This window comes from Zosterops lateralis (genome assembly GCF_965231275.1).
Source record: "Zosterops lateralis genome assembly, chromosome: 15".
NCBI classification, from domain to species: domain Eukaryota; kingdom Metazoa; phylum Chordata; class Aves; order Passeriformes; family Zosteropidae; genus Zosterops; species Zosterops lateralis.
The window spans coordinates 9,093,985-9,120,214 of record NC_139775.1 but is presented as its reverse complement, the minus strand read 5'-3'; the positions used below and the strand labels follow the sequence as shown (position 1 = coordinate 9,120,214).

The 26,230-nt window shown below is 41.0% G+C and overlaps 1 protein-coding gene across 2 annotated transcripts; it reads right to left on the bottom strand.

Moving 5' to 3' along the window:
* Positions 1 to 176: 176 nt before the first annotated feature.
* PDXDC1 (pyridoxal dependent decarboxylase domain containing 1) lies at positions 177 to 25,368 on the bottom strand. 2 transcript variants are annotated; one of them, XM_083872915.1, is made up of 24 exons: positions 25,291 to 25,347; positions 21,164 to 21,239; positions 19,554 to 19,627; positions 18,958 to 19,023; positions 17,736 to 17,819; positions 16,606 to 16,752; positions 15,893 to 16,082; positions 15,271 to 15,339; positions 14,693 to 14,771; positions 14,090 to 14,174; positions 13,188 to 13,236; positions 12,990 to 13,091; positions 12,700 to 12,825; positions 11,948 to 11,998; positions 10,972 to 11,035; positions 9,894 to 9,982; positions 9,170 to 9,275; positions 7,975 to 8,146; positions 7,206 to 7,324; positions 6,271 to 6,392; positions 4,328 to 4,420; positions 4,144 to 4,240; positions 2,854 to 2,958; positions 177 to 2,067 (listed from the first exon to the last, which is right to left on the bottom strand). In XM_083872915.1, exons 2-24 carry the CDS (start codon positions 21,215 to 21,217, stop codon positions 1,808 to 1,810), a joined length of 2,403 nt encoding a protein of 800 aa, XP_083729041.1. In that variant the 5' UTR covers positions 21,218 to 21,239; positions 25,291 to 25,347; the 3' UTR covers positions 177 to 1,807. The 2 variants fall into 2 exon arrangements, with proteins under 2 accessions (XP_083729041.1, XP_083729042.1); XM_083872916.1 differs by lacking the exon at positions 21,164 to 21,239 and having other exon boundaries at positions 25,291 to 25,368.
* Between the last annotated feature and the right edge of the window lie 862 nt (positions 25,369 to 26,230).

Here is a 26,230-nt window from a genome sequence, read left to right as displayed (position 1 = left end):
CTCCAGTGCAGTAATTTGATGGGCACAGGTAGAGAGGTGGCAATGCTGGAGAGTGGCCAGGTGAGTCAGTGCACTGGTGTGCACTTCAGTAAATGGTTTTGCACACACAGAGGGAAAGAAAGAGCTTGCTGCAATGTAGGGAAGTGTCCTTCAACAGTAACTTAATTCCAGAGGAATAATTTGAAGAATCTTTATTGAAACATTCAGGTAAGTATTTAAAGAATGAAGCTCATTCCAACAAAACTACTGATTTAACATTTCCAAATATAAAAACATTAAAAATTAATCTTTGTGGGGGTAACTTTTATCCCCAACAAATTACTGTTATTAACATACTTCATTGCACTAAAGAAACCAAGGAGGAAGACTAGTCAACTTAATTGCTTTTGCACTTTAGAAAAAATTGCACTGATTTACATAAATTACCCAAGCAAAATTAACCTTGTTCATGACATCCCAGCACTGCAGACTTCAGAAGCGGAGAGTCAAATCAGGTGCCAGTACAGTTCAAAACCCTCAAATTTTGCAGATTATCAAAGTAAGTCCCACTACCACTACTGTCATTATGGCATTGAGGGATACCTGTGGTGGGGGGTAAAGGAAAAAACCCAAATGGAGCAAACTGCAGTACTTGTATCCAGTTCTAGAGGGAGGGGGAGGGTTTGCATCACCATCAGGTTACTTGGGGAAAGCAAGTGTTGCCAAAGATGGCTTTTCCAATAGAGGATATGAAAGTTTGCAGTGAAGTGAGTAAGGTGATTTTGGGAAAATACTTTTACACATTGGATTTTGATTTATTCAAAGCTTTGCTTGTGCATTAAGTAGTCCCAGACACTCTGAAGTTATGGTGTATGTAAATAACCTCAATAATTTCTTCTGACTCTGTACAATTCCTACCATAGGTAAGTTACTGTTATTCAAAAAATAAGTGTTGAAACCATCACAAATGTATTGGTTTTTCAAGCTTTACTACAGCTATCTTTAAAAATACACAACAGAAGGAACTCCAGTTACACTACATGAACATGTTCAGTATTTGGTGTGTAAATGCCGTGCAAAGGAAAGTAACAGTGCCTTGTGCTCCTTCCCAGGGCAGGAGTAGGAAGCTGGCCAGGCATGCAGATGCACTATTGCTTTCTAGAAGGCTGAAAATTCACTCACTCAGTCCCCTGTACCCAGGGCCATGGCTGGGGGTGAAGTGGCACCAGAGCAGGAACAAAGGGGTGATGGCCCAGTGCTCCTGTCCCTCCACAGGGCTCACCACCCCACAGCTCTTGGGCAGGGTGTGGGTAAGGTGACAGGAGAGAAGCAACACAGAACTAGGGTGACTTCAGGAGATGTTTTGCAGGAGAGCCTAAACTGAATTTTAAATATTAAAAAGGTGAACAACTGGCAGTTGTTTTTTATAAAGTATAGTAACATAAGGTAATTTTATAATTATTGGGTGCAACTGTTTCTCATCGTGTGCATGGCTGAGTGGTGAGTTAGCAACTTGTCATGCGTGGATTCCTGCAGGAAGGATAACTGCCAAGTGTATTTACAAACGTTCATGAGCACTTCATAAATTTCACTACAGCTTTGGTGACACCAACATGGAGATGATTAAAGCAACTGTAACAAGTGTACAATAAGACAAATCTCTGTCCCAGGGGAGGGAATGTATATTTGTGCAAAATCCCAGTTAATAAGTTACAGTAGTTATTACTGTACTGTGTGTGGCACTGTTCACATTTTCAATGCATCATTACCACCCTGCCTGCCTGGGCAGGGGCCTCCTCGGCACAGTCTGAAATCCACACTCTGGATTTTATCTTTGACTTCCTTGGTCCTCTACCTTGGTGCAGTCTGGTGGTGATTTTTCACTGTGAATGTCCTCAGTGTCTGTCTTTGCCTGCACCACCTCCTTCTGCTCCTCTGCTCCTTCCATCTCCAAAGGTCCTTGCTCTTGGCCAGGGGAGAGATTTGGGGGTCTCTGATCCAGCTTGTCCAGGTCATCGCAGTGGCTGATGGAACTGGTCTCACTGAACCCATCAGAGCTTCTCAGAGACCTTTTGAAGGCTTTCTGACCTGTGAAGTGTTTGAAGCATTCAGTGCCCATGAAGGCAGCAAATACAAACAGCAATGTGCACAAGTTCAGTTTCCAAAGGAAGTATTGGAATTTTGTAACAGCAGAAAAGTAGTTTTTGTTTGCCTGCTACTTTGGACCCTGAACATAGACCCAGACAGGTCTGCAAAACAACAGCACCTGTTACTGTACCCGGTGTATGCAGAGACACACAACAGTGAGCTGAAGCCAAGCTGCCTGCTTACAAACTGAAATCATTCCATGTTAAACAACTGCACTGAAAGTCACAGGCTGGAAAGCCACCAGCCCAAAAGGTGAGTTAAAGCTGGGTTTCCTGCCAGGCAAATCCGCATTAATTACTAATACAACTATGCAGAGAGTGCCATAGATGTAATAGATCTTCACCTCAGAATGGCTTAGGCCACAAAATGTTTAGTAGCAACAGAAATTCAGCTGCTGAAATACATGACTACATGTTATTATGCTTTTATTTTAAATAAAACTGTTGGCTTGTTTACCTGTTCATTTTTAAAGCTCAATAACCTCATAATATTCCACAGAGGATTCCAGACTTCATGGGCACTTGTCAGTTAATGGGAAAACTGCCTGTAGTCACAGGAAGAATATGTGGGGAGAAAACAGCTTGGGGCAATGTTCTGTGCCATGTGCACATTAAGGTTTTTAAGGTGGTAGAAGATGAGCTCTAGTTCCAGATGTTACAAAAGATGGAAAATGGTGGGTCTTCCTGAGTCAGGGAAGTTTTAGAAATTCAACTCAGAGAAACTTACCAGGAAGTCTTTGCTTTGCAAGGCTGGAAGTGGGAGTTGGTGGTGGAGTGCTGCCTGTTCCTTGGGCCTTTGATACATACATAGATTCTGTGGATTCTAGAGAGCCTGCAGGTTAAAAAAACATAAATTGACTAAAACTGAAACAGCAATATTTGAGTTCAAACTGTCACATGGGGGTGATGCATTTCTGAGAACCCAGGGACACAAGTGCTGAGACTCCAAAAGTGAATCCTGTTCCTCTCACCCTCATTTCACAACACTGTTACACTCTCTAGTCCCATTTCCTTCCTGCCCTGGCATGTGACATGTTCCCAGCTGCAGGCTGTGCAGCAGTGCACATGGAAGGGGTATCCAGCCACGGAGGATCAGCACTCCCAGGGGAATGGGCTGTTCTCTGCTCTAAGGACCCGCCACTTGGTGCATCCAGAGTCACAATGGCCCTGAGCACAGCAGGAAGCTTTCCCTGCAGGGTACAGACAGACAGTGGGCCACTGTCCTGGGTGTGACAGATACTCTGTTGAGCCCAGGAATATTCATTCCTATGACTGCCACAGTACTTTTACAGTGAAAATTTATAATTTCAGGAAGTATTATGTTGGTATATCAGTCTCCCTGATGTAAAGGTTTATAGGCAGCTCTTTCTACATCCCCAGACACAAATTACAAATGTGAGAGCAAAATAAAGTCTTTCACATTGCACCATTCCATTTCCTACTGTTTCCCACACAGCCCAGTTGATGGCAGGCCCCAGCTGGCTTTAATCTGTCCTCCACTTGCTGGACATGCAGTTCAGCACACAGGACAGCACTTACCAGGATGGCACCAGCCAGGTGCCATCCCAAACCAGGATTCCAGGCAGACATCCTGGTCAGGGGCACACTGGAACATGAGTGCCCCAGAAACATGGGAGAGAATGCACATGCATTCACCTGAGGAGCAATGTGCTAAGGCCAAGCTACCCCCAGCTCACTTATTTACCCCCACAAACTCCTCCAGGATATGCAACCAGAGGTCACAGGAGTGATTCCTCTATTAATAAAGTGCCAGTGTCTATCATGGCTTTTTTAAACATGAGTCGACATGCAGGAACAAAATGTAAACTGTGCAAGAGAGAGTAGAAGATTCTTACTGGGTGTTCCAGAAATAGTGCAAAGCATGTTCCTGTACATCCATGGGGTGGATTACGTCACTCATGACCAAACCAGCACAGGAACTTGTGTTGCAGGCTCAGTACAGAACTGAACAGTCCCAGTGCCAGCATGACACAGCTGCAGGTGCCCCAAGCCCTACCTGCTGTCAAATTGAACGTCCTTCCCTTGGAGGAGGCTTGGAAGGGAGAAAACCAGTTGAGCACAGAGCCCACCACTGGGATCTGTCGCAGCAGCCCCTGCAAAGCACAATCCAACACTGGTGAGAAGAGCCCCAGGGGGGTGAGTTACCTCAAGGTACCACAGAGCTGAGTTTGTGGCCTCACCTCTTCCAGCAGTCGTTCTTCATTTGCTTTCTGAAGCTGAAGTTGTGCTTCCTGTATCCCTTTTCTAACAACTTCAGTCATATTTTCCAACAGCTAATAAAACCCAGAAATAAGGATATGTATTATTTGGACTTGAAACTATCTGTTTAGTTCAGGTTTTCAAGATGAAGACAGGGTGGTCAGATATTTTTCTAGTTAAGGACAGTATCTGACAATCTCTATTTTATTATGGCTATAAATTAAAGAATGTACATGCTGACTCTGCAGGATTTTTTAACACGTAAATCCAGAGGAAATAATGTAATTTTAAACAGGAATGGTACTTTTTTTTTTTTACACTTAGAAATGAGCCTGTGACCCAAATTCTTTGAAAACCTGCTTAGCATATAAATGTTCCTCAGATGAATGTCTGGGAAGAATGCTTATGTTTATAAAGTGCATTTTGTTCCTAGAAACACCCAGGACTTAAATCAGCCTCAAAGTAACAAGTTATGTATCACTCTATAGGTTCACGTTGTTTTCCTGCTCTCATAAACAACTGCCAGTGATCCCTGAGGCAGCCCAGGCCAGCACCAGCAATGCTTTATACTGCAAAGGGCAGACAGTTTACTGGGACAACTGCAGGGGCAAGGAATGAACAAACACAAGAAGCTCTGTCTTTGTGTAAGACAAATGCCAATTTCCATATATTAATGGTAGCTTTAACACCTCCTCCAAAATGCCAATATTTTGTGTTATTGTCAGCTAATGAAAGGACAAGGGGAAGCTGCTCCTTTTCCCTCAGGGAGAGGCCAGCCCAAGACCCCTGGCAGTCCCTGGCTACAGGAGGGAGGGCAGTGGGGTGGAATTCAGAGCACCAGGAAGAGCCACTGTGTTCCTGGCCAGTCATCTTCAGCTTTGGTCCTGCCCTTCAGTGCCTTTACTGCACGTCTCAGGGCAGGCTGGACTGATGTGGGTTTTTTGTAAAATACTCCTTCTTGTACCAATTCTCATCTGACTGGGGCAAGGGGCATTCACAAATGGGTTCTGCTTCCCAGCTTTGCGTCAAATGGTGAAGATACACAGATTTAGTGCAGCTGGTCCCAAGGACTGCACCCTTCTGACCCTTCCACTACTCTATTCCTCCCCAGAGCCCTCAGGATCTGAGGAGCCCATTAATTTCCAGCCTCTCCACTACAACAGTTACACAGCTGAAGGTGCTCTACAGACAAAACATTCCTCATGTCACCCTCCAAGCAGCACAAGTCAAGAGTGGGCAGGGAGTCACTGCTAGAAATTGCCATAATCAACATATTCCCATAAGCAGAAGTAGGCAAAGGATTTCTGAAATTCTATTTATTTTTGAGGTGAGAAAATTAAATGCCCAACACTAGCAGAATGAAGGGACAGATGTAATGCAGGTCACTTAGGAATTCTATTTTAGAAAACACTTGGAGAACTCCATTCAGGTAAATGCTTTGACAAATAGAAGTTGCATCAATAGCTTTATTACTTCAATAGGTAACTTGTAATTTCCGGGTTTAAGACACCAATTTAAAGTTTTTCCACATATTTTAGAGCATAGTTTTATCTTAAAGCTGGTATATAAAGAATCTCAATCCCACCACATCTAGCAGTGAAGAGAAACACCAGCTCACAACCAACCTACACCTTCACTTTTGTTTTTTGACAGCTTAAAATCTGAATGATAAAATGAGGCTATTTCAGTAAAACTGAAGGTTTTCATTAGAACTACTGCACACAGGACTATGAACACAAATCCAGACATTCTCACAAGATCATAATCCATAATTCTCTGTATGTAGACACAGATTATTCCTTCCAGTAATTAAAACTCTTGTGGGCAAACACAACTTTCACAATGAACAAAACCATGTCCTGAAGCCAATATGAAAGGGGAGAAAAAAAGGTGCTTCAATACTTTGTGAGTTATTAATACATACTCTTGAATTTTCTTCAATTTCTCTTCCTGTTGCTGCAATAGTTTCAACCAACTCTGACACATCCAGATCCTCTGTGACCATGCCAATGTAAACACAGTTCTTCTGCCCTCCAAATTCTGGACCTGGGGGCACAGGGAGAGTCAGGTCTTAGTGCTGAACAAACCTGCAGTCCTGCAAGTGAATCTGGAAATCCCAGTACACACCCTCCCTCCAGTACCTAAGGGCAGGATCTGTGTGGGTACAAACTATGCAGAGCAAGAAAGTTCAGCCCTGGGGGTTTTCAAAGACAGGAAACATGCCCTGAGCAAGAAAAACAGTGGAAAATTTAAACAGCAAGGAGTTGTATTATAATTATCAGTGTTGAACATGCTTTAAACTCCTTAACTTTCTGCCATTTACAGATTACTTGGTTCCACAACCGCAGGGCACTTAATTTTTGACAGCTGATTAGAAAAAGATCAGAGTTCTGAACAAGCAAATTAATACTTCCAGCTATCATGTGGCACAGTGTAAATGTGAAAGTGTTGCTAATTATCACAAAAGTCATCTAAAGCTTTTAGTTGAGCCACAGAGAGCAGTGAAGCCATCAGTGCCAGTGGTTTGGAATGAGATCTGCTTTCCACTAGAGCCAGCACTACTTAAGAAGGCTCAGTTCACACACAGGAATGCTGCAGCTTTTATTCTTTCTGCCAAAGAAACTCTTCTTGGTCGAGTTGCCCACACATCAGTTTTCACAAGGATTTCTGAGGACAGCTCACCTGGTGAACACTCCTGAACTGAAACATGGGGGAGGTGGGAATGGTTACAGGTGTTCCTTTTGCAACAATCACACGGGCAGCAGCTCATTCTGCATTATAATGACCTATAAATCATTCTAGCACAGCTAGGAGAATGACTACTAGCTTGAACAGAAGTTCTTTAAATAGTGCAGTTACCCAAAGAAAAGGTGAGATCTGACTCCAGCTCATTTAACTTTTTCAGAAGTTCTGTGTTGATTTTTTCTAGTTCTTTTTCTTGTTTGTCATCATTCTTCTCATCACTGTGATAGTTATACCTTCAAACCAAGCCAAGAAACAGTAATTTCACTTTACAGTACATACAGAAGCAGCTACACATTTAGCACATTTCTACACATTCCTGTATTTTACAAACAAAAAGCCTCAGAACATTACAGCTCCTACCAGCAAGTTTATTGACATTTGTCATCAGGGATTGAGGGGTGGGCTGAGCTTGCTGCTGCAAACTCAACACAATAGATTTCTGGTTGCTATATTGATAGTTATACCTGAACTGTTCTGACTATACAGAACCCTTCCCAGAGGGCTGCAGCAAAGGATCAGAACAGACACTTGGAGGGGTGTTTGAAGTCTGTTCAGCATATCAGTGAGTGCCATTATGGCTAAAAATAGAAGTTATGCTTGGCTAAAGACAGTGGGATGCACTTGCTCATTACACATCCCACACACACATACTGCCTCCAATGTTACAACTGGTGCCCAAAGCAGCTCTTCAGCTTTTCTTTAAGAAATAAGCAAAGAAAACTATTTTATAAAGGCAATTTCCTAAAAAGCACTCAAAAGCTTCAATGGGGTGCAAAGCCAGACAACAATCAGCAAACAAAACATCCAAATCACCACTGAAGAGGCCACATGGTCCTGTCTGCTCAAGCACAGTGTTTGCAAATACAGCATGAAGAAAATTTACCTCACAACACCTAACCCTGGCCAGGCAAGATCTTCAATATACAACAGGCCAACTGTTCTTCTCACTTCTTGCTCAAACTCCTCTCTCAGCTGCAGTGTGCTTGTCAACACTGGTATCTTCATTTTTAAGCAGTCTACTAAGTAATCAATGTCTTGTATTTCAGTTCCTAAAACTGCAGAGCAGAAGTGTTAGTGTGTGATCAGTGTGATGGAGGTGACACAGATGTCTGAATTAAGGATTTGTAAAGGAGCTGCTTGGCAAGTTAATCACAAATTAATTTACAGATAGTATTGAATATCTTGGTCTATGTAAGCAGGTTTTTGGTTCAGTTATCTATGCACTGATACATCAAAATGAAAGGAATTAAGGATTTTCATAAAAACCTAATAAAATGATTTTCTCATGTTACAAACTAATAAGGATATGTTACAATACCCTTTTACATTACATCAGTAGCTAGCATTAAAAAAAAAACCCACAAACATCCTCTTCCCATAGCCCAGCTGGTCATGAATTAGCTTCCATGCTGGTTTAAAACAAAACATCACAGTATCACCAAGTAATTTTCTTCTAAAATCTACTGTTCTGTGTACACCAGGACCCTCTCTCATGAGTGTCAGCTGTTCTACAGCCTAAGCCCCTCACCCCGGACACACTGTGCACCCCCTGAATCCTGCACACTGCTCTGTGCTTCTGCAGAGCCTAAACTAAGAGTACAAGACCCTTTCCAGAACACAGATTTTTTTTTTTTATATATTCCCCCCCCCATCACCAGTAATTATAGAAAACCCTGGAGGCTTAGTAAATAATTATTTTAACTAAGTAGCTGTATTTTGAACACAAGCACCATTGCAGAGTTGAAACACCTGTGTAGAAAGGTCAGGCATCTGATGTTAAGCAGCTGAGAGAAGGAATTTAACTGCTTTTCCTAATTCACTGCTTTTCCTAATGAGCTTAAAAAGTAACCAGGAAGTCTTTATCTGCAGAGGTAGTGAGGCAACACAATCCAGAACAGTTGGGCTCCCACTAATGCACCCAGTGCTGAGGTGGTTTTGGTTTGATTATAAGAAAATCCTCCCTACAGGAGAATATCCTGAGGAGCTTCTTGAGCACATCTGCTTTTACCCCAGGAGATGGTTGTCCCATTCCCCAGCAAAGCCCAGCATCACCAGGGGCTGACTGGAGTGAATGTTACCTGCAGAAGTCATGAGTGGGCTGAAGCGCACACAGGTGCCCTCATCCTCCAGTTCCACCACATCGACTCCACTGGCAGGAACCAGCTGTGCCAGCTGCTCTCCCAGCTGCAGGGACAAGGCACAGTTAGGGACAGAACTTGGCTCCTGCAGGCCCTGCCTCAGCTCACAGATGCAGTTTTCTCTCAAAATCAGTTCTTGCACCAAAATACCTCACCCTGCGGGTGAGATGACTGAGTTCGGCATATCCTTAAAATCATGAAAATTTGGGAAAAGCTGCAAGTGTTACAAGTCAGAATTTTCTGCAAAATTGTCACTGCCATTAGGTGTGCCATGATTGCTGCACAAGGGATCCAAACCAGCCACATGCTCAGCTCTGCTGGCAAAGGCTTCTAGAATTAACTCGAGCTGGAAAAGGCAGCTGTCTGTTCAAGAATACACAGATATGGGCAATAGAGCATTTGGCTGATTTAAAAGAATTCTAATTTTCACATATACCCAGAAGACCAAAAGAAAAATTATGTGTAAAATGATCAGAAATGTGAAAGCAACTTTGCTTCAGAGCAAATGAATCTTTTAAACAGTCAGAAGTTTTGCAAAGAAAATTGGATGGAGAATATCTTTCAAACTACTCTAACTACTCTCTCAGGTTTCTAGCTCCTCATGACCCCCTGAACCATTCCACTGTCACTCCCCTTCCCTAAAGAAAAAAGCATCCATTCTTACCCACTGGTTAAAGGTGTCATAAATGTGCCTTTCATTGCTCATTATGGGGTGCTGAATAGTTGAGGCTGGTGCAGCATGTGAGGTCTGATCTGAATCCAAAGACACAAGAATCACAGAAGTGGATTTTTATTTACTTGATTAAATAAAAGGCAACCTAAACTTTAGATAAAAGACAATTACATTTCCAAGCTAATGTAACACATCTACACCATGTACTGGGCCTGGAGCAGATGAACATGGATGTTTTGTAAAAATATGTTGAACACGATAAATACTAGAAGTAAAACAGAGTTGAATGTAATAGTTTTCAAAAAAAAAACAAACAAACAAACAAAAAAAAAAACCCAAAAAACCAAAACAAAACAAAACCAAACCAAAAACAAAACAAAACAAAAAAAAACAAAACAAAACAAAACAAAAAACAAACAAACAAAAAAAAAAACAAACAAACAAACAAACAAAAACAACCAAATGAAAAAACCCAGTAAAATACTTCTGAGTTTTGAGGTTAAAATGCCCCAATGAAAATACTACCAGTGTTTTCACAAAGCAAATTCCCATCACAGTAGGCTGCAATATTTAATACCTGTGGCAGCATTTCCAGAGCTGTTCCCAATGTGTTCTACTGCCCTTAAAATTATTGCAACAGGAACTGTAATCAGTAAACCACAGCAACATGGTGCTTGCCATGAGCTATGAAATGTTTGAAAGGAACAGAAAACCTGAATAAACCAAAATCTCTCCCCAGCAATACATTCATAAACAGCCTGCAGCTTGTAAGAAACTGCCATCATCTGCTCCCAAGATCCAAATCATATGCAAATCTTCTCACTCAAGAAGGCAGAAAATTACTTGTTATGAAAATTTAAAACACTGCAGTCTATCTAAAAAAAGAAGCTATCACGTGTATGATTTGTCACAGATTATGACCAGCATTCACAACCTTTTTAAAAGCATGTTACGTGAGAGAACTGCACTACATCACATTTTTTTCAAATTCATTTGGTGTATTAGTAGTTTAAAATACTGTATAAAACAGTTTTTCTGATTGTTGCTTGGTTTTAAATAAATCACATACCTCTGTTTGAATATTCCTGGAAAAACTTGAAAACCACCACAGGTGAACTCAGTTCATCTTCAACCTTCAAAAGAAAAAAAAAAAAATCCCCTATTTTTTTTAGATTTGATACTGTGTACAATTCCTTACACTGCTGTGCAAAGCTTGAGTTCTCTTGGAAATCACCCTGGAATCACTGGGAAACATCGAGGAAGTTCCAGGAGGAAAAGTAAGATTATAATTGATCCTGCTTTGGATCAGTTTGGAGAAACAGACTGGGCTACTTCTGCAGACAATCTGAGGCTACATTTCACAATCCTAAAAATGCAGGATTTGTTTAAGTAGAAGGGTAAGAGATACAGTAACTTGAACTCCCAAGGCCATTAATACTCTACAGCTTACTCAGTAAGCTGACTGCATTTTCTATACATCAAATACCAATTAAAATTCAGGGGTGAGGATCTTAGAGTAAAATCACCAAGCCCTGCTGGACAGGAAATCTCACAGAAACTGAATTTGGAATGAGTACATAAACTGTAATTTCTAAACTTATTTCTGGTGTTAAAACCTCAGCTGGGATAATTTTTGTGTACAATTTCACAGGGTTCACAATATGATCTCAACAGCAGGGTAAGATGCAGCCACAATATATTAGAGACACTTATGGAAACTGGTTTCATAGATGTATTATTGAGCAAACCCATGTTCTAAATGGAATTAAATCAAGCTCTGAACACAACTTCTGGATGTTCCTCTGCACTCCCCTGGGTGCACCAGTACAGAGCAACAGAACAAACATGATCCAGAGGTCACACACCACCAAGCCATGAGATTTCACTGAACACCAGAACTTAACTAGAAAGATTCCAAGTGTCTTCAAAACAATGGCGATGATTTACATAATATTTGTAAATAATTTACTCTAGTCAAAGTTATTCTTATCATTTAACAGGCAGAAACTAAGATATACAACCAAAATATTAAATGTAGACTGTACCGAAGTCTTAATGAAATCCAGGTTTTTCAAGTTTTCCAGCAGCCTTTGACTCTAGAAGAGCAGAGCAGAACAAATGGAGGAGAGAAATACAGTTTTAGAAGTTGAAAGTTATTCTGAAAAACATTAAACAGTCACAATTTTTGAGCAAAACCCTCCAACAGACTCATCCAGTTTTAATTTGTAAATTTGGAATGTAATAGAAAAATATTTTCTGGGGTTAGTAAAACACTGACTACAAAGTCTGACCTTTAAAAAATAATATTTTGCATATAAGCACTGCATATTGTAACTAACAAATTATATTGGACCTGAACTTTTACTAAAGTAAGGACTCCAAACATAGTGCATTTGTACCTCAAGAAATGTTTTGAAGTCCTTTTTACTAAAAGTAATTTACTATTACTTAAATCAATATGATGCCAATTTGAGTAGGAAAATAAAGTCTCTCTGAAAAGCTTTTAAGGAAAAATAGTTAAGAGAAGTGACAAAAAAGGAAATGATTATGCTATGTCACTGTCTAAGAAGAATAAAGACTTTTATTTCTCATTTATAAAAGTATACATACAATCTAATAGTAAAAGCACATTCCTGCCTCAAACATTTTCCTGTGCTTTCATTGTGGGCGTAACAATATGACCCAATGCTATACTGTCAACAACTGCAGTATTTTAATGGATTCTCCTACAACACATCACAATAACCAGAAAGATCTGTCAAGAGCTGTCATAAACCCCAGCTGAGCTGTTGCTCACCAGTTGTGAGGCATGTTTTATCCTCTCCACAATGCCATCGTGGCCCAGGTACTGCAAGGAGAGCCACAGGGGCAGGGCACGGAGCTTCTCCACAGGCTGGCTCGACGTCAGCCCCGCTGCCAAGGACTGAGCAGGAAACAAACAAACCACTGTTAACCTCTCTTCAGCGCTGCCACTTTTGTCAGCTTTGGAAAGTCTGATTTAGATGCTTATGAAGAACATGGCAGCACACTGGGATCAGAATCAAAACCCCAGGGTGTTGAGAATGGTGAGTGAGAACCTGAACATACCAAGGATGGATCCTCGTGTCTGTAGAGTGTCACTGCAGGCACTGCAGGGAGCCCCAGCCAGGAGCCCAGAGTCAGAGTCATGCTGTCACATTTCGTAGCAGCCTGAAGTTGATTACAATAAGCACAACATAAGCCATATATATTTTGATTAACATTACATAAGCACATTTTAAAGTTTCTAGATTTAGTGAAACATACCAGTACAGAAGAAGAGACATAACCCAAAGCCAAAGTTGCCAGATTCACGCTGGAAAAAAAAAAAAAAAGTGGGTTTAGCATATATTAAATATGTATTAAGAGACAGCATTTTAATCTGCACTTTAAATATTTCATATTGATGTGTAAAGGGAAGTAATTTTTGTTCATATATTTTTCATTAACAATGCAGAAGATGTCGCTACTTGGTATTCTGAGACTGAAAACTCAAAAGTAAAAATCTACTTAGTTCTAAAAATTTTCAGTCCAATATTTGGCAAAATCATCACCCAAGGTTGTATCCATAATCTAGTATCAGAAATAAATAGTATGCAAATACAGCTATCTACAAAATACCAAGAGAAATAGTCTTTATTTCAGCTTCAAAAAACATCATCTTAGAAGACTGGAATCTTCATTGACATTGTCCAAGTTCTTGGAATTTCTTTTTCCCTTGGTTTAATCCCCCTCCCAGTTCTGTTGCACACTGCTCTTGCTGCAGCCTTCTTGACAACCTTCACTGAAGTGCCATTTCATATAATGAAATAACCTCAATAACCACTCTATAATGTCCTCCCTGACTCAGAAGGTCTTTTTAGGCCACCCTGGCCTACAAGGTCTTTTTATTCATATTTCAAGCTCTTCAAAGCAAGGGCAGATAAGATTTCCATCTGAATAGAAGTGATCACTAATCTGTGCTGAAATTACCTCTCCAATTAATTCTTCCTGTGTATGCAAATCAATTTTTATCTCACAATAACAAAATTACAACTGTATAAAAAGCTTACTATGACAAAACTAAAGTTGGCCCCATGGCTCTGTGTGAGCTGTCAAATTAGATGCTCTCTATTAGTCAGACTTTGGAATGAATGCAGCTATACAGAAAGAAGTCTCCAGTTCCATACCCTTCCACATGGAGCCACATCTTGTACTGCTCACAGAGCTCTTTCAGCCGGCCCAGCTTGTCCGTGTGCCCGGCCCCTGGAGTCCCTGTGTCGGGCAGGGAAAAGGCAGAACAGGATCAGCTGCACTGAGGCTCTACCAAAGGAGCCTCTTGTACTGATCTGCATCTCAGATCACTTTCCAGGACCCAAGCAAGTAATAGTCACCTCCCTCAGTCATACTTAAAGCAAATTTTGTATATGTGTTTAATTAACTAGAAGAAAAATATAAATTTTCAAGCTAAAGTTGATGGCATAGCCATCAAAAAATTCTGAAGTGTTAATGTAAAACTGATTTTTAACAAGAGATCTGCACTAACTAAAGTAAGTTACAGTCATCTTAATACATCAACTGACATATGCAGAACTGTAACAGCACAATCCAAATTTAAATCAGTCAAATAAAATCCTCTTTGGACAGATAATTATTGTGTGCTCATTAAGATACTTCCTAATACTTCTTGATATGCAATCATTGAGATGTTTAGGAAAATGTATTTTTTTTATTGTATATGTATTCATGAAATAGCATGGGGTTTTTTAAGATTGTTTGTCCACAGCACTTACCAGCATTGGCCACAAGCAACAAAGGCAGTTTTCCAAACTCAACATCATCTTTAATCAGTCTGTCCAACAAAGCAACATCCTGGTATCAGTAAGAAAACAATGTGTTTGTCAAACACTGAATTGTTTCTGCTGAACTGGGAAAATGCATTAAGATTGAAAATGAACAGCATCCTGAAGTTCTGAAAGGAAACATTCTTAATGTCTTTGGTTTTGGCTTGCACTTTCTTCTTCTCAAAGGTAAAATAATCTGAAGACCAAATAAATCATTTGTGAAAAATAAAGCAGAAATACGCCACATAGTTTGTGAAAGTACTCCAACTACTGCTATTCTAGAAATCTTGCACTAAAAAGCACTTTACTCAAAAGCCATTAAAATATTTTGCAAATGACAAGACCAAGATACGAACTGCTTTTAGAAAATTTCCATCTATGATTCACACAGCTTTAACACAGAAGACTTAGAGGTTGAAAAAGTAAATGTATTAACAGCTTTTTCTAACAGCATACTTAATATTCATTTAATGAGGCTTAAAAACCAACCAAAGCAGAGAAGGAGCTCTTAGGGAAGACAAACTTACCATTTGGTGCTGAGATCCAAACATAGTGTTACAAGGCACGCGGCACACACAGGAAAGGGGCAACCCTAACTGCAATAAAAATGATGGAATTTCAACTGAGAAATCTTCTTTTCACATGGTCACAAATACAGAGTGACACGAAAAACAGTGCAACAATAGAAGTCTTAATATTACATTATAAAGTAAGTTTTCTGCTAAAACTTATCATCAAATTAATAAGAAAAAAACATAGGACAAATTATGTATGTTTGGGCTCAGGTCTATCTCACATGACCAACAGCTTCTGTAAAGCACAATGCAACCTAGAATCACTCAGTTTTTAAAAAGTTAGCATGCAGGATCCTTTCACTGGAAATATTCAGAAAATTTCTCTTCCTCCCACTGTATCACTGCTGCAAAACACAGGCTATAAAAAAACCTCCAAGTATTTTTCCCAGACAAATGGTTTTATTTTAAATGTATAGTCCACTACAGCTGAGGTTATGCCCAGTATGGACTCTGCTTTCTTTGCTGTTACTTCTGCCACAAGGAAAAATAAGTTGTCAAAATCCCCAAAGCTATGCAGGCAATATGAAACCAGGTAGGTTCCAATTGCAGCTAAAACCCCTGTGACTGACTTTACCTGATTGCAGAGGGCCTGGCCCAGGCCTGTTCTGGCTGCAGAGCTGATGTATATGACAGGCTGCTTAGTGTAGAGCACGTTAAACCCCTCCAGTGTATAATCCTCATAGCGGGTGTGAATTACAAGGCGACAGATTTTCAGGAGACCTTCACGATCGTCCTCATGATAATAGGCTGATCCATTCTCATACCTGCATGAGCAACAAAACCAACACTCATTTTAGGGACTAAAATAACACCAACCAACAAAAAAGCTCACCACAGGATGGAGACGACAAAAAACCTTCCATTTTCCCAGGTTAAAGTAGATCAAAAGAAAACTTTTACAACACTGGCTGAATTAACAATGAGAGAAGCCTGGTATATATTTTCATTTAGACTCAGAGACAGAGTAAGAAAGAAAAAAAAATCTGGGTTCCTTTAAGATTCTCTTTAGAGAGTTCAAAACCGTGCTTACTAAGAGTGTGGGAGGAAACACACAAAAAGGCTTCATTCTGCTTTTAACACAGATTTAAATTCTGGACTGCTAATTTTAAAGATAATACAACCTGGTATTTTTTAGGCTAGGTTAATGTTGTGTTTCAGACCTTCCAAGGATTTTTAAGTTTGTGGCACAGGGCACAGTGGTTTATTTTGCTGACATCCTCAATTGAGTCACATCAATTTTTAACCATTATCACTACCTTGTCACACAAGTTATTCCCAGGGACTCACCTGAAAAGCCTGCAGAGCCAGAGAGTAGTGTCAGAAAGGATCCTTGTTGTAAGTTTCCTCAGTCTCTCCCTGTCCAGCACAGATATATAAGCAGCCAGACTGTGTCCCAGTAGAGCCATGTGACCCTGTTCACCAAGGTTCTGAATTCTGCAAGCCAGAACAGAGGAACTGCCAATCAAATCCAAGTCATGGGCATTACAGTAAGATGGGGTTTATGGATTTTTAATGTAGACTGGCAGAACTGGTTGACTTGCAATTGAAATATTTAGCAGAGAGAAGTGCAGTATATCACAGCCACCCTCGTGCCCCTGTGTATGACACACTGAGCTGCCAGTGCACACAGAGCACTTCACTTGGCCCAGCTGCTCACAGGGGCAGCTCCTGCTTTTGAACCAGCCAACATGAACTGCATATAAGCACCTTATCTGCACTGGGACTTGAAAGTGCATTAATACCCTTCTCTCCTATGCACTGAAAACACAGGACACTTACATTACTATTTTTAGGGGCACAGCTTTTCTTTGTTTGTTGGTTGTTTTTTTATTTAATGGTTTTGGTTTGTTGGTTTTGTTTTTGGTTTTTTTTTTTTTTTTTAATCTTGAACATGTTTTTTGAATGTTAGTTTTCAATAATCCTCTGCAGATCAGTTAGTACTATTTCCATTTTACTGAAAAATGGAAACAAATGTTATTTCCTTTCATTTTAAAATCTACAGAGATACATGATAAAAATCTAATAGTATTCAAACCTTTAAGACTTTCTGGCTTAAAACAACTTTCAGAAAGTGGAAAAAAAAATGAACTGTCACATGAGAAGCAATCCCCTTGTATAACTCAATTTAGTAATTAGTAATGGAAGCTTTGTAATTTTAAGAAAGCCAAGCCTTATGTATTGTACTGCTTCACTATACAATGTAAGGTGCCTTTAAAAAGTTACCTGGTTGCACAATATTCTACACTTTAAAATACATAATATATATACTTATGTATATAAGTATATGTATTAAAATATATAAATTATATATACTGCAACATATAGAACTTAAAATTAAGTAGATAAGTACTATAGTGATCAGAATATAAAAAAAAAATCAGGTGTCTTCCACATACTGTAACTGATATTGGCTTTACCTGTAGGACTGTGAAGTCTCCTCTTCCTCCTCTCCATGCATTAGGTTCTGAACTAACTGCAGTATGCTCACCATGTCCTGGCCACTGGGAGGGGAAACAAAACCACATTAAAGAGACACAGGCAGGTAAATACCAGCATCTGAAAGAGGCCACCTGGGACACTCCACTTTTACTGACTGCTGAGTACAGCAACAGAAATGGTTCCTCGGTCTCAGAAAAACTGATCACAAAGATGAGAATGCTCAATCAAGTCAACACCCTACTTGCTCTTAGTAGGAGACTTAGAAAAACAAATCTATTGATACCTGAAAATTTGGTCTGAAAAGCCTGACTTGCCAACATTGAATTCTTATTGCTACACAGGCAGCCAAAGGAGTAGCTAAGGATCCACATGAACCAGTTTCAGCTCATAACTCAGCACATCTCTTAAACAAATCCCAACAAGTCTCAGTTTCTGGCAGACACAAGCTATGTCAGACTTCTGACATGACATGGTAGAACCAGAAAAGATCCACAACACCCCAATTTTTATAACTCCAACTAAAATTTACAGTAGTGTTAGAGCTTACATTGACAGCTGGAATTGCTTTTTATTCATAGGGAAGATAAGTCAGTGTCTCCACTCAAAACCAGGGTTAGTTTCTGCACAGCAGAGCATTAAATAGCTTTTGCAATATTTTCTGAAGTGCTAGCCTGAGCTCCTGCAAGATCATCTCCCACAAAATAACCAATTTAAATCTTCATTTTCAGCTACAATGGTCTTACCTGCCTTATGCACAAGAGCTCTGTTTAATTTCTAAAGACAGCTGAGCTGAAAAGGTGGGAGGTTTCTGGGGTTTGGAGGGGGTTTTTTATTTTTTCTTACTGTTTTCTACCTTATCAGTCTCAGTTACGTTTTTTTAATCTGGGTACTTTAATTCAATAGAAGTTTATGTTTGAATCTCAATCACAGCTGTATGCACTATTTCATCAGATTCCAAGAGTTCAAAATTTCAGTCATCAAGGACAATTAATATTTTTTTCTCTTTTTTAACATGAGAATAAAAATAGTTGGTATTATTATAGCATTACTTTTTTCCCCTATGTGAGTATGGGAAAACTTTTATTATGGTGCCTACAAAATGTTAACTTTTCTACTAATGCAAGTTGCTTGGAGGACAAACATGCTATGTGTAGTTTAAGATTTTGAAAAGAGCATTATCTAAAAATTGCTGCTGCCTACCTGCCTTGGAGTGGTCCAGGAATATCCTTCCGTGCATATTTCTTTTCATTTTCCTCCTCCACTTTCCTAGAGTTAAAGACACAGAATAAACTCTGTATTTAGTTTGTGTTTGATAACATCAAATATGTAATTGGCTCTGACTTGCAGAAATACATACTGACATATATCTGTTTCACTGACAACAGGGTCACAAATAAACCAGATGAGATCAACACAAAAGTTTAGTTCAGACTGAATTAAAGAATTCACAAGTTGTTAGGGTTTTCAGTTATTTAGCAGAAAGCTTAGAGAACAATCTCACATATACAGGAATCAAAAGTTACTTGCACTGCAATAATAAAAAAGTCCTAACTTTGAAAAACAGACTTAGAGAACATGTATATGTACATATAAATATGTATACATTTACTTTAAAAATCCCAGCATTTGAGAAACAAAGATGATTTGTATGAGTGCAAGCTTAAGAATGACAATGTGACCTTAAACTATCAGGAACATGAAGGGTTTTTCTGCTTGATGCCAGTGACACAAATAATCTTCCCCTTAGTAAAAACAGTTGTAGGTTTTTTATTGTTTTTTTTATCCTTTGCACACACCTCTGATTGTCTTCCAGCATCTTCATTGCTTCGTTCAGATTCTTCCCCATTTCTGCTAGAGTAGGGTCCACCATCTTTCAAGAAAAAGACAAGCAACTTTCAAGAAAAGATCACAATCCATTTGTCTTACTACTGTCTCTACAATCTAATAAACCCTAGAAGGGGTTAAAAACTCAACATTTGGACCTAGAAAGACAAGAAAGTGTCCTTTGAGACTGCTCTAGATAAGAAATAAAATGGCATAATTCCCTGCCATTTCCCCAGCAGACTTTTACAACTGTAGTTTTCAAAACAGATGAGAAAACACCTAACCTAAATACTATTGTAAATGTATTTTTTCCTAATTTTTGTACCTTTAAACCAGTTTTTAATCTTAAATAATTGGAGAAATTCCCTTTATGTAGACAAAAGAGTGAAACTAATCTGCAGCAGGCAGCTAAGACAGGCTGATATGCAGCAATTATCCTCCAGCTGCACAGAAAAGGCCAAAAATCCTGATCTCACTGCTGAAATCAGGTAACCACAGATATTGCCAGGATGGAAAAGTTTAAAAATCATGGCACTTATTTGCCCTGAACTGATGACAAGCTCAAAGTATTTCCCAAAGAACTGCTGTGGGTTTGAGAAGTCTCTTTCATCAACTTTAACCCAAGAGGCCTGAGAGAAGCTTGTGACACTGACACCAGACACCTGGACAGGAGTGTTTATCCCTTTAAGGATTAGGTGCCATTTGAAGCTTCCAGAGAATGTGGAAGGTGTCATCTTGCAGAGCCTGACTTACCTGTATTTGAAAAATAAATACACTCCAGGGTGAGGGGAGAAGGCAACACCACTGCTGAGCCCCACCACGCTGGATGGCAAAACCCCCTGAGATACTCAATGACCCCATCACAGAGTCCCTTCTCCCTGCCCCTGCATAACCCCCATAAACTCAACACCAAACCACCACCCACGAACCAAAGACTCTGGTGGTTACTCTTGCATGCTGCTGCTAAGGCTGGGGGGACAGGGGTTGTTTAAAGAAAAAAATCCCACAGGCAAATGCATTCACTCACGCAGATGCAGACACAAAAGCAAAATTAATCACAGAAGGTAGTGGGATTGATTTACATGAGGATTTTACACTATTTTCATCCGGAAGACTGATCAAGAAAAGAAAAAAAAAATTAAGTTGAGAGTTACCATATGTTCCAAGACTATTTTTAACCAAATATTTTGAGATTTAACTCTCATTACAGCAAGTGGTAGGTGGCTGAAAGAATCAGTAGCTGGGCATGGGCACAGTGATCAGACCAAGACTGACAATTCTCTGTTCCGTGGCTTTGGAAGGGGTGACAAATGTTTGGGGGAAGAACAAAAGAACAGAGCAAGTCCTGAGTAATATTTTACCATCAGAACTCCCAGCATTCAGCAATAAATAGGTTTTTACACTTTTACATCGACTTGTACAACAACCACTGGGTATGAGGGCCACAACCTAATTAAGCACTAAATGACAAAGCAGCACAAATACAAAAAGTTCCAGACCTCATCAGAGATTAAAAAACTCCAACAGACACCACAAACATTCAATACTCAGAAGAAAACAGATACAAAGAAAAAATATAAACCTGATCTTTGGTAATATGTCCATATATTTTGAGTGGTTTCCAGAGCTGCACCATGTCAAAGAAACTCTAGAAAGACCTTCAGAAAAAAAAATCAGTTTTGCTCCTGCAGGCCCTTAAGGGAGTAAAAATGACTGGACTAATCTACTGATTGTGATTATCTCACATAATTTAATTTGGGCTGTCATAAAACATGATCAGTGGCTGGAAGGCAGCTACTTGTTTGAACCTTCCTTAGCATCACATGCAATATTCAAACAGATCTGTTGTCAATGAGGACTAGAGATTACAAAACATTACAAAAAGGGCTCTGAGCTGCTTTTGTTTGCTACTAACATAAAACTCACCTGCTGAAATGACATCAGATGTTAAAAACTGCACATCCTTAACTTGTGACTCATCCTGTCTCAATCACTAATAATTACACACACAAAACCTTCTGCCACTAAGATGCCAGAATCACTACATAAAATACAGCTTTAAAACTCCTAAGTCATACTAAGCTCCAAAAAAATGCTATGAAATCCACAGTCTTTGAATCCACAATTCTGATATGTGCTGAATTGGAAAATTAATCCCTTCTGATTTTTTCCAATTGCTAAGTGGACATGCAGCAGCTTATTTCCTCCTCTGAATTCTGGAAGGAGAAAAAGCCCACCTTTACTCGCTGCATGCTGAACTTTTTATATGCTCCTCCTCTGCACACATTACTAAGGGCATGGAGGTGAGAAGCAAGAAAATTTCTGCTTATTTTAAGCAGCAAGAAAAATAGGTGTGGAAAAGTTGCAGCAACAAACCATTTAGTTAGGAAAGGTTTCTGAACACACTTTAATAACAAGAGCAGCAATAAACGGAGTATTTTTTTCATGGTCTTGAACTGGTTTTGAAAACAACCGTGGGAGGAGTTCTTGAGCACTCTCCTCTGAAGCACAGGGCAGCACAGGTGCTCAGGGGGTTAAAGCAGCTGCAGGAAGTTTCTGCACTCAGTCCTTCCCCTGGATCACAGGCAGCCTTTGACCAGGGGAGTTACAAGACATGGAAACCCTTCCAAGCTCTAAGGAGGCACCAGCCATGTCTTCTTCCTTCCAGGTTCAGCATCCCAACACCTCCTGCCCCCTTCAGCCCCTCACAGCCCCTGACATACCTCACTGAGCCTGCTTCGACTTTTATCATTCATTGCCTTCAAATGTGTTAATCCGACTCCCTGAGGTTATCCTGCAACAGCTTTGATTTTCAGTCACTTCCCTATTCTGTAACTAATCTGTTACTATTCTATTAAGTACTTTGAACTGTTTATGATTTTATAGGCAAGATGTCACACCTTGGAATCACTTGGCAACTGGGGAGAGGATAAGGGGCCATTCTCCAACTCTGATAAGACTGAAAATTAAGTGCAAATTCAAAAGGGAGAATGCTGCTTCTATACCAATGTTTTACAACCTTGATTTTGCATTTCTGTAAGCTGTACTCCTAATGAAATAATGGGGTGAATTTTAAACTGTTTACATAAACTAATGTTGTGCAAAGCAACTCACAGGTGTAGCTATTCTCTGTTTCATGGGAGCTCATCTTCATTATTATAACACCTTAAAAGTTTTTCCGTGAAGTTTTACCATAAAAAACCAAACCCTGTTCTCAACAGTAAATTAATCCCAAACAATATCAATATTGTTCAGCCAAAAGAATATTGTTTTTATTGTCTGGGGTAAGAAAAGTTTAAGATAACAAAAAAAAAAAAAAAAAAAAAAAAGGCAGACACTTCATGATGGTTTGGTTTGAATAAAAATGGCATTGTGTCATCACAAGGATTCTGATTACAGGTGTTTGCTCTTCTAATCTTTATTTATTCCCCTGACACGCAGCAGGACCTTAATGCAGCTCTGCTGCTGTGAGTTTTCTGTAAACTTACCAGGATGTTGTGGTAAATAGCACAGTAACAAAAGAGCCACAGGCTGAGCAAGAAACCAAAACAGTTTTCATGTTTAGGGAAAATACTGCTGTAGAGACAACAAGAAGCTACAAAGAAAGAATTTACACTATTTTACCATTGACAGTCACCTAACTTGAAATTTAAATTTCTTCATAAGATTGGTCACTTCTATCAAAATCCAAATGGGGAAAAAATTAGAATAGTTCTGTTAAGGCAAACTTCTGAAATCTAACACAGGCTCCCAGAATTAAACAAGTCCAGCCCAACAAAAGATACCTGAATTTCACATAAAATTAATTTTAATTCTATCTCTTATGACACACAATATGTTAAAAAAATTGCAAAAACATTTCTGCTGAAACAAAGATAATTTGCAAAATCAAACCAAGAGATTCTGGCACATCTGTGTGTCAGATTCTACAATGCTTTTCATTGCAGTTCTACTGTGCAATGTTTTCAATTCTCAGCAAGTTTCTCATCTGCTAAAAAAATATTTTTTTCCATTTGCTAGACCCCTAATGACTGCAGTGACACAACCTCACTGCATTACAGCTCATCAGGTGATGGCACCAAAATGGATATGAAGAAATTCAGAGCTGCAACAAATGTTAACACAAGTTAAAAAGTACTTATCACATCACTGGCACTCTGCTAACCTACAATACACAGCACGGAGAGAATCCATGGTTCAAATACAAGACAGTCTCAAGTCTATCATGATAATACTTAAATAATGTCCATGAGATAAGTGGACAGACATTCTCTGCAGAAAAAAAAATCCTCCCAGCTTGGAGGAATTTCAAATATATTTGGGGAGAAGACTTCTGACGTGTCATGCTCAAGACTTGATAAACTACAAATTGTACAGATTTACCACAATCTTAACCAAAGATTATTCCAGCAGGGCACTTACTGCTAAATATCTAGAAGACCATTATGGCATTTTATTATCCAGAGGACTACAGCTTTTATCACACATGTGGAAAAAAGCTGTGATAAACAAGAGAGGAAGTTAACCAAACGATTGTTCCTGACACGTCTATCTGCATGTATGGAAAAATCAGACATGCAAGTTTTTGCAGACTATTATAGACTATTCCTCACATCCAGAACAAACAAAACATGGATTTCTTTTAGGTATTTCATTCTTACAGAGTGTTTATTGCTTCTTATGATGAACTAGTGAAGCAAAGAACTCAGTCAGTACTACACCTGCCCTGTTAATGCACCTATTTTAAATAGCCATGTATCATAGGAATGTTCTCTCTGAGTCCAGTTCATAGACAGCATACTCCAGACTATTCAAATGAAGTTTTACTGAAATAATTAAAATTCTTCAGAACAGGCAGGAGTCACTTCTGTCAGCACCAGTAAAGAACCTACGCTTTTAAACACTAACAAACACTCCGTAACAGTGTATTCTTCAGGAAGCTCGTAACATATCAAACTTTCTTTCCCACCAACCCATTAGCCACGTCAGAAGGACACTTCCTAAACTTCCCAACCATTCCACTGGAGCACATCCCATTCATCTTTCTCTGGACCACCCCAAGGACCACACCAACCGGGGCGTGCTGCATACAGTACATGACGCAAGGAGGGGCGTGTGCAGGAAGCTTTAGGCACACAAAACGCTGGTTATTGCAGGGGCACCGTGTCCCCAGGGCCGCCGAGGGCCGGGAGGAGCCGGGCCCGGCACAGGTGCGGAGCGGGCACTGCCCCAGTGCGGACACGGCTCCCCACAGCCAATATTTGCTTTCCACCCCGCGCCGGGCAGCACAGCAAACACAGCCCAGAGAACGCCTCCGTCTCAGTTAAAAAAATGGGTAAAATGATGATTTATTTAGTAATATTTCCTGTCCTATCCTGCTGAAGGCTAACGCTCACAGGAAATAAGCTCCACCTTTTTTTTTTTTTTCTTTAAAGAAAATAAAAAGCTCGCCTCTGATGCATTTCCCGATAGTTATTCCGCCTAGTCTCAGATCTGGGACACGGATGCCGGTCACACGGGGGGGACAGTGCTGTCCCACAGCACCGGCGGGCAGAGCCGCCTCAGCCCCGGGGGCAGCGCCGAGCGAGCCCCGGCCGCCTCCGGCCCGCGCCCCTCCCGCGGCCCCGGCCCCACCGCACCCGCCGCGGCCGCTGCTGGCGGCGGCGCGGCCCCGGCCCCGCGGCGCTGTCCCGCAGAGTTCCCGCAGACCTTCTCGAGCGAGCCGTCCATGGCCGCGGGCCCGGCGGTGCCGCCCCGGCCGCTCCACGCTGGCAGCGCTGACGGGGCCGCGCGGGGCGGGCCGCGCTCGCGCGCTCACCTGGGCAACCGGCCCGCCCCCCGCCGCACGCACCACCGCGCCGCGCCGGACGGGGGGGTGCGCGGCGGACACACTGCGCACGGCGCGCCGGCGCCCGGATTGGTCCTTCGCTCCGCGCGCCGCCTGAAGTTGCTCCCCCCCCGCCAAACGCCGGCTGGTGGAACAGTCCCAGAGAGAGCTCGGGGGTCAGTGACAGATACTGGCGCATGCGCAGGGAGCGCGGTCCGGGCGGCGACGGGTGCCGGTTTTGGATCGGAGCTGAGAGTACCGGGTTCGAGTCCCCGCCGCGGCGGGTCGGGGCAGGCCGGACCTCGGCAGGGCTCTCCGTGGCTCCAGCCTCCGCGAACCTCTCGGTTGTCACCCCGCTGTCGCCTGCGGGGGCACCAAAGCCTCTTCTCCGCGTTCGGTCGCGCGCCGGCACGGTGCACAACCGCGGCGGACAGCGCGCACCTGCCTGCGGGCTCCCGTCCGACCCGAGACCCCAACCCTGGGCTTTTCCTGAGCTTTATTTCTGTTCCTCCAAGCTGGGGTTACTTTTCGGTACATATCCCTCGTCCAATTACTGCTGTTTTTTAGTGCCCTTGCTGTTATTTAATGGCACTACTAGCAGCCGGCGCTGTTTTGCGCAGGGATGTGCTGGGATGAGGAGCGGGACAGGCCCCAGGCCCTGACACAGCGCTGGGCAGCGCGCTCTGCACTCTTATCAAAACTTACTTAAAGCTACAAGCCATCCACGCCTATTTTTAGTCGTTCATGAAAGAATTCCTGATAGTTTTGAGGCATTGATTTAGAAGAATTAAAGACTGTAGTCAAAATAGATAGTGCTGAGAT

Excerpts from the sequence above, each read along its gene's own strand:
- PDXDC1 (XM_083872915.1), bottom strand. The coding sequence starts at position 21,217 with ATGGTGCAGCTCTGGAAACCACTCAAAATATATGGACATATTACCAAA. Across the intron at positions 19,024-19,553 it reads ATGCTGGAAGACAATCAGAG|GAAAGTGGAGGAGGAAAATG; the intron begins GTGTGTGCAAAG and ends CTTTAACTCTAG. Across the intron at positions 9,276-9,893 it reads ATGACACCTTTAACCAGTGG|CTGGGAGAGCAGCTGGCACA; the intron begins GTAAGAATGGAT and ends TTGTCCCTGCAG.